Genomic DNA, 9,156 nt, shown 5'->3' on the forward strand with positions numbered 1-9,156 from the left:
ATTTGTTGAATTTCTTTTCTTTTTTTTAAATAAATATTTTTTGACTTGGAATCTCTCGTATTTTTATTTCTTGATTTTTTTTTCTAAAAAATGGGAGATAAATTTACCGAGCGTGTTATGATGGATACTTAAGGAGATGCATTTACATAACTAATGTGCACATTTGAACATACTGAACTTATGTATTCACCTATATTCGTTTATGAACATATTTTATTCACACATGAACATAAACTCAAACAAGAACTTCTTGGAAGGGTTGCTCATGCATGAACTAACAAAAAAAAAATCAACTTCTTGTACGCATTGTTCATCAATGAACTAACAAAAATCATGTACTGGGTAAACGAAAACTCAAACAAAAACTTCTTAGAAATGTTGTCCATGCATGAACTAACAAAAAGTATATCATCGCTCAATATGGGACGTGTGTTAGGAAACATAAGTAACTATCACTGCATAAAAAATTACCTTCAGAGAAGGTGTTGTTTTGTATTTAAAAGTTTAATAAACTTCTCTAAAGCCTTTAGATAAACTTTTCAATTATGTCACAGAGTTTCCCTGTATAATGGTAGGTAAAGGTTTCGGGAGAGTGTTCAAATGATGCGTTTTTGTTAGACTCTAGAGACGTTTATTTGAGATTTTAGATACACTTTCAAAAATTCTGCAAAGGTTAGTCAATTTTTTATTAAAAGCTTATCTAAAAGTATATATTAGTTACGTTTTTCAAGTATTTGTGACAGTTTATAAGAGTTACTAAAAGATATTTTTAGAGAAGGTAATGGAAAATCTTCTCTAAAGATATCAGCTTTAATGACACTTTAAAAAACCTTCTTTAAAAGTCTCTTTACACTTACAAAACCTTCTCTAAATATGATATTTAGATACACAAACTCAAAACCTTCTCTAAGAAATTATTTTTAGTTACACTTTTTAAAAAAATTAATTCTTTCTCTTAAAAACATATTATGTATTTATTTCAACCATAATTCAGCTGCATATTGTTACACTCCGATTTTTTTTCTTTCGAGTGTCGTAACGTCATTTCTAATAATTTATGCCATGAAGAAAATACGAACTTAAAATTTTTAAGCATACATAATGTAATATAACATAATTCATTACATGATTGCAAAAACGTAAAATACTTTAACGTAATCAATGCTAATTAAAATATCTAATCAAGCATGATCTAAAACATAGTCTCGTCTTTTCTTCATTCAATTTGTCTAATGACAATTGGCACATGAGATATATACATGTACAATATAAGCTTAAAAGTTTAGTGAATATAATATGGTTTCATGATAACATGTACATATAGACAATGTTTTAATGTATTTTAGTTATTATCTAGCAAATGAGGTGTCGACTCATCACTTTTCTTTGCATATGTGGCATATTCTATGGACGAGGACTCCAAGACCTGAAAATTGCAAGCCCTTCTTTCATGTCTAACCCATCTCATACGGTAGACGAATCCTGACGAATCATATTAGTTGCATATCATTTATTTGCAATATTCATTAATTAATGCAAATCTCATCCTGACATTTAATATACATCTCATGCAAGTGAAAACATAAATCACATATGCATCATCGTCATCTTTCACATTATACACATACTTGAATATCATATTAATAATATCAAGTCATCATAATCTTTTTCATCAACATCATCTTTCATGTCATGTATATATTTGAATATCATGTACATCAATACAATCAAGTTATCATCATATGCATATAAACACATCATTGAAATATCATGGATAAAATACTTTGTAATAATCAAGTATATAACCCATAAAAATCGCATAATGTACTCACATCGAATCGTTAACGTTTGATAGGTCGTTCTCTCAAAACCGTAACCTACATGATAATTTATACCATTCTTAAGCACCTTAAACAATCGTAATTAAATTGATCACTATTCCCTAACAATCTTAACACGACCAATCTTAATATTTTTTATTGATCAACCCCAATTACCTTCATATCTCATTTTTCACTCAAATGTTTACTTGAAGTATAAATACGACGTTGTTATAATATTTCTCGAAGTAAAAGTTGATGCTTAAATATTTTTATAAAAATGTACCTTATATTCACATTTTCTTAAAAAGTAAATACTTTACCATGATAGCTAAAATAAATAGTTTGCAATATAAATAATATTTATTGACCATAATGCAACTTTTGAATTAATTATTTATAGTGATAATAAGTCACACACTTATAAATAAGAACTAAAACATGACTTTAAGGTTAAAAATAAATGAACACTTGAAATAATGTTTAGAATATCAATTTTTCCAAATCTAGGGGCATTTTGTTAATCTTAAGAAGCCGAATACCAAATGTATAGCTTTAACCAATTCTCTAATTTAGGACATTTTTGGTATCTTTCATTAGTCAAATAATAGAACAATGCTTAAAAGTATAATCCCAAGGGTAAGGGCATTTTGGTAATTTTATAAAACAAATACTCAAGGAATTGCTATAGTGCCGATTCCCTAATTGTAATATGTCATTTCGGTAATTTCATAAAGATAATAATTAAAATAAAACTTAGATACCAATTTCCAAGAGACATCAGTAATTTATAATGCAAATATGCAAAGTATTGCTAAAATACCGATTCCTAGATTGCAATGTCATTTTGGTAATTTCATAAAGACTATATTCAAAATAAAACTTAGATACTAATTCCCAAGACATAGGGTTATTTCGGTAATTTATAAAGCAAATACGTAAAGTATCGTTAAAATACTGAATTCCAAATTGCAGGGTCATTTTGGTAATTTCATAAGGATTATATTCAAGATAAAACTTAGATATAATTCCAAAACATAGGGTTATTTCAGTAATTTTATAAAGCAAATACGCAAAGTATTGCTTAAATACCCATTTCCAAATTGTAGGGTCATTTTGATAATTTCATAAAGATAATAATATAAAATGAAGGTTATATACCATTGCTCAAAAACATAGGATCGTTTCGGTAATTTTATAAAGCCAATACATAAAGTATTACTAAAATACCGATTTCCAAATATAGGGTCTTTTAGATAATCTTACAAAAATGAAGCTTATATACCAGTCTCCAAGAAATAGAGTTATTTCGACAAATTTTAGAAAACAAATATATTGCTAATAACCGATTTCCAATGTATAGGCTCATTTTGGTAATTAAACAAGATAAATAATCTAAATTAGGTAAGAATTTGCATTTTACAAAATCCAAATAAAATTTGATGAAAATTTTAGAAAATTATATTTCTGAAACTCCAGAAGCTTAAATGCTAATTTCTAAAACTTAAATATTGAATGCATATTAAATATTCTGGTGAATAAAAGTTAACAAAAACCTTGGTTAGCCTGTTGATTAAGGTGTTGGCAGCAACGGAGAGGCTTGGGTCCGATTCCTGGCCCAAGCTGAAAATCGTCTTTTTATTAAAGATGGATCACACACGGATTTTGAGTCGGATATTGACCTGACCGACTCGGTTAATTAACCCAACGTTACAACAATCATGGCTGCTCATTTTCAGCCTTTTGAGCTCGAAAAGGGCTCGTTTGTTGACATTTTTTCAATTTTTTTTTCATCAAACTCTTGGTAATATTTTTATCAACGATTTGATATAAAGAATATAAATTTTCATCAACAAATGAGTTTCATTTCTTATTTAAAGTTTTGTTTTTAAAATTAAAACTTAACAACCTCAAAACCAAAAAATCAAACCATGTAAACACAAATATAAGGCATGAGACTGCTAGGGTTTGATAGAGAACTTAAAAACGAAGTCATAGACATAAAAATCAAAAGATTTGGTTAAGCATCTCAACCAATATTGATGAAAAACCGAGATTTTCAACTCAAATTTCTTTTTCAATATTTGCTTATTTTCTAAACTATTTGAACCAAAACAATCCTAAGTCAATGCTCTACATTTATATGCAAGAGTTTTGGATTATTAATTGACGAAATCGGATCAAATCGCAAGTTTTTGGTTGTGGGGTCGTTTTCTCCAAAAAGACATATATTGTTGGCAAAACAGGTCCCTCATCTTTGAAAAAATGATATTAAGCTCTCTGAACTTTCTGACATTTACAACCAAACCCCTTCTGACATGATAATTTACATTTTTGATCTAAAACAAATTTAAAACCCTTAATAATTAAGTGACATATATTTGGCCCCTCTCAACTCATTCATTTACATTTTTGGTCCAATAAAATAAAACTCAATTTTATTTTATTTTTCCTTTTGCCTTTCTTTTCATTATTTCTTATTTTAAAATTTTTATAATTATTTATTTCAACTAATCACATAAATATTTTAAGTCTTCAAATAAATTTAAAAAAAAAACAATATTTAAAGACTCGTACAATATTATTTTTATATATATAATATTTTAGGTTATATATATATATATATATATATATATATATATATATAGTTGGAGGTTCAAACGAGAACACCTTCATTTTACAAGAACACGAGAACACCCTTATCACATATGATAAACGCGTGAAAGGATCATGTGATGTTCGGACGACTTATTCTACGACTTAGGCCGCACCAAAGGTTGTTAACATCACATGTGATGGTCTTGATGGATTATAATATCATATCAACAACACCTTTATCACATGTGATAATACATCTGAGGGGCCTAGTGGTGTAAGGGCGACTTGGCCTGCAACCAAGATCGCATCGAAAATCGTCCGCGTCTTTGATTTAGTATCACATGTGATGGAATAATAGTATCACATGTGATTGTCTATAGTAAAAAGGTGTTCTCGCATTCTCATAAAATGAAGACGTTCTCGTTTCAACACTTCCCTATATGTATATGTGTGTGCGTTTGTGTGTGTGTGTGTATATATATATATATATATATATATATATATATATGTAAGAACAAATTAATATATCGAAACAAATTTTTTAATAAATTTTTCATATAAAAGATAAGAACCATTTAGAGAAACCCTTAACATTCAACTAATTCTTGTATCGTCCAAATTTATCAACAAAAAAGAACATCCAACATCATAATAGTATGTTTAACGATCTTGAGTCTCGGAAAGTTGGTCTTGAACATTTAATGAAGATAAAAAACTTGAAAGTGACTGACCGGATAGAATCGACCTTACCTTTTGTTGCAACTCATCAACTTCATCATTCGTACGAAAGAGCTCGGTTTTAGTTGAAGCAAGCTCGGACTCTGTCGAATCAAGTCTAACAGACATCTCCATGTGGCTCCATCTACTTGAAGCACCGGTGCTATGTCACGAACTCGTAGAATGCTCCTTCGGGACCCTAAACTTTCCTCGAATATAATGCAGGTCTTTTACCTAAGACTTGTTGCATAATATCTATATCACACGGTTGATTTTTTGTTGATTCAGTTTGCCGCTTAATCTCTACCATGTTCTCATATGGACAATAAAAATCACATATATAAATATAGTGACTTATAAAACGATGAAGACATGCAAAAGAGTTCATTAAACGTAACTCACATATGAAGTGCGAGAATAGTCATTAACCCAACCCTCTTTTTCTCTCTAATGCAACTTTCGAAAAGTCTCTATCTCACCGATAATCTATTTCGAACATTCATCCTCTAATGCCCTACTTTGCTTTCCATTTTTGTCATCTAAATCATTATGTATTATTTATCTCTAGATACACTTGTTAAAGCTTCTCTGAACATTCTCTCTAAAGCTGTATTTCCTTGTAGTGTATCTCCAATAACATCCATAATGATTCCCCTAAATTTAAGGAAATGATAATGTAGCCATTTAATTAAAAAAATTAATAACATCCATAAATTGTCCCCCTAAAATTTAGAAAATGATAATATAAACGTAGATATTTTTCTAATTAGTTGGTTTGATGCATTTTACACACTTACCCCTGCTCCACCTTGTTCACATATGCTTTATCACGTATCTCCTTCTCAATCTATTTACATATTTATCACCATTAAATCTAAATCATTTATATGTAAAATATTGTTTACATATATTTGTTTTATAATGTAATATTTCAACACCATGTGAAACCTTTTACGTGCATTAGATGAAAAAAAATTATGTAAAAAATATTTTAAAATCGGTTTTACATATTTATAACCTTTTTATGGTTTTCATTTGATTTGCCATATATAATAATAACACATAATTAAGAACAGGAGTTTCCTCCACCGCAATTAGTCATTTTTTAACATGTTATGCAGTGTGCAATCTCAATGTCAACCTTGATTGTGCATGTTAAGAGGACATAGAGAAAACACGTATCACAATTGGGCTTTCAAACTAAGTCTTGTCGTCGACGAAGATATTTTTGCCGTTGAATATTTGCACACAGAGTTTATAGAAGCACGTGAATCATACCTAATTTGATTCAGTAAAAAACAAATGAATTTGAGTAACACTGAAGAAAGTCTAGGTAATGGTTACAAGAATGGAGGATGCACACAATGAAACAGACATAAAGCTCGAAAAAAGTAAAACTGGTCGAGAATATGGGTACCATTTTGTGCACCCTGATTCGGTGGTATCTGTTGAACACTATGCCTGTGTTTGACCATCGTAGAAGAAATGATAAAATATAAGTCTAAAGAAGCATTGAAGAAGAAGGAATGAGATAGGTGGGGTGAGGGAGGAGGCAAGGCTAGGTGGTGTGAGTTTAGGTTAGGATTTATTTTTACTTTTTTTAATTGTAATTGATTTGTATACAAACTTTAAAAACTTGTATACTTAGGGGCCGTTTACCAAACGCTTACCAGGGTAAGCACTTACCAACTAACATTACCTCATCGCATGAATATGGTAAAGCCAATAATCTTATGCGGTAAGAGTGAGAGAAGGACAAAGAATCTTACCCGGTAAGTGAGGACGACGACTCTTACCATGGTAAGCGCTTACCAGATAAATTGTTGCATACGATATCGTTTTGGTGGATTAAAATCTTATCCGTTAAGTAAATAATAGTGTTAAATTTTATCGATAAGTGTTTGGTAAACAACCCCTTACTTTAATTAATAAAAGAAGAAAAATGACAAAAAAATCCCCCGAACTTAACATGTAGACTTAACGCTCATTAGGGTCAAGGTAAGCAAATTTAAACGATAGGTGTACGGTGTAATTTCAAAAATACGATGGCAAATGGTAGACTTTTAGCAAACCACAAGGGCTATTTGTGTAATTTACTTTAAGCAAATACAGTGAAAGTATTGCATATTAGATCATGGACGCTTTTTGTTGGTACCAAATACCAATAGTGTAAAAATGAAATTTTATTGAAGTTGAGGGACGAATTTTGAGTTTTTTGTAAATATAAAATGAAATTCACAAAAACAGATTTTAGAGAAGTTCCCCGCCAAAACCCTAAAGTTTCGTTCATCATGTCTCGACCAACCGATGACACCAGAAGGAAACCCTAAAACCAGTTGAGAATCGAATCAACTCTATGGATTTTGCCTTAGACGAATAATTTGTTCACGAGCAGAACGAACTGTTGGGGACAAATGGGCGAAAGAGAGACGGAAATTGAAGTCCGAACCCTAACCGGTGAAACGATCACAGTCTCCATTTCATTGAATAGCACAATTCATGAACTCAAGCTTCTCCTCAAACAAATCTTTCCTCCCGCAACCACCTCCTCGAACTTCCACCTTTTTCTCAAGGTATTGGCTTGTCTGGACTTTTTTTTTTCTAATGTAGAAACATATGCGTAGCGATGAGTGTGTAAAGTTTGGTGATTGGTGTAATGTGCGTTTTGTTTGTTTTTGATGCAAGACTATAATTGCTTCTTATTACTGCCTTCCTGTAATCTGATTTGCAATACATTGGTTCAGGGCACGAAACTAGGTTTGCAGAGTCAGATAAGTAGTAACTTGATTAACCATGGAGAATTTATCGTTCTTATTCCATTTACGAAGAAGGACAAGCAGCAAACAGTGAAGCAAGGGGCGAATGAAACAAATTCTCAAAATCTCCATCAGTGTTCCACCTCAAAATTTGCTGAATTAGCTTGGTCTGATATGATGCAAGACCTATCCTCTCTCCGGGATCGAGAGACTGATGGCAATGAGAGTCATTCTCATGTTGACGTTGGAAGCACCAATTCTGACAATCAAAACAAAGCAAATAAGAGAAATTGTAAGAGCTTGTTTGATGAGGCAATACATGAGTTTTTGAACACATTGCAGTCATGTCACAATGATGAGTTGGATGAAAAGAGTTGCGAGAGGTTTATGCAGATTTTGGAGTCAGTTAATTGTTTATCTGATCCAGGAACCAGGAATTGTATAATTGGGACTGCAAATATACGAGCCAGTGAAATCAACTGTACTGCTCACAGTAGCTATTCATGCTTTTGTCCATCATGGCTGAAGGTTCTATTGAAGGCGTTTTATTTCTTGAACATTTACTGTACTTTTCTTCAAGTGCAGCAGAAAAAAGTTACCCAGCATAGTTTGGAGGGAGGACTGCATCAGCTATGCAAGTTTGGACTTGGATTTGAATATGCTGATCTTGAGAATCTTGCTGTGCTCTGTCCTCAGGTAATTGAATATATTATAGAACTGTACGACTAAGTAATTACTGAGGCTTATTAGCTTAAGTGATTTCTAGAACTGTATCATCCCATCCTTGGGTTCTGCATAATGAATTACTGGGGGTGCATCAAGATGCGGAGAAATTTTTTTATCTAGTGGAATGTGGTTTCTGGGTCTCTAAAAAACTTACTAGCATAAGTATAGGGGTGTAAACAAGTCGAGCTTTTAACGAGCTACTCGTGCTCTAACTCGTTTATCTCGAACTTAATAGTTATCGAGCGTGAGTCGATCTTGAATACAAAATAAAGATCCTTCAACTTAACGAGTTGAGCTTCATAACACCAATGTTCGACTCGACTCATTCGAAAGCTCGATTAAACTTCACGAGCCGAGCCGAGCCGAGCAGAGCCAAGCCATTCGAGCATACACTTTCTCGAGCCAAACATATTTATATGTTTACAAATTATATAATCAAAATATAAAATCATTGAGCTTGAGTAAATAAATGAGTTAATTGATCTCGAATTCGTGATCGTAAACGAGCATCGAGCTCCAGCTCAAACATTGAAAATATA

At 31.6% G+C, this 9,156-nt stretch overlaps 1 protein-coding gene across 1 annotated transcript; it reads left to right on the top strand.

Annotated features, from left to right (window-relative positions):
• Nucleotides 1-7,437: 7,437 nt before the first annotated feature.
• On the top strand, nt 7,438-8,798 carry LOC112504967. Its single transcript, XM_025108919.1, has 2 exons — nt 7,438-7,708; nt 7,880-8,798. The coding sequence occupies exons 1-2, from the start codon at nt 7,550-7,552 to the stop codon at nt 8,618-8,620; spliced, it is 900 nt and encodes a 299-aa protein (XP_024964687.1). The 5' UTR covers nt 7,438-7,549; the 3' UTR covers nt 8,621-8,798.
• Nucleotides 8,799-9,156: the final 358 nt, after the last annotated feature.

The sequence above is a fragment of the Cynara cardunculus genome, unplaced genomic scaffold (genome assembly GCF_001531365.2).
Source record: "Cynara cardunculus var. scolymus isolate 2C unplaced genomic scaffold, CcrdV1 Un_Scaffold_7583, whole genome shotgun sequence".
NCBI lineage: Eukaryota > Viridiplantae > Streptophyta > Magnoliopsida > Asterales > Asteraceae > Cynara > Cynara cardunculus.

Coding starts and splice junctions, on each gene's coding strand:
- LOC112504967 (XM_025108919.1), top strand. CDS start 7,550: ATGGGCGAAAGAGAGACGGAAATTGAAGTCCGAACCCTAACCGGTGAA. Junction 7,709..7,879: donor ACTTCCACCTTTTTCTCAAG/GTATTGGCTTGT, acceptor ACATTGGTTCAG/GGCACGAAACTAGGTTTGCA.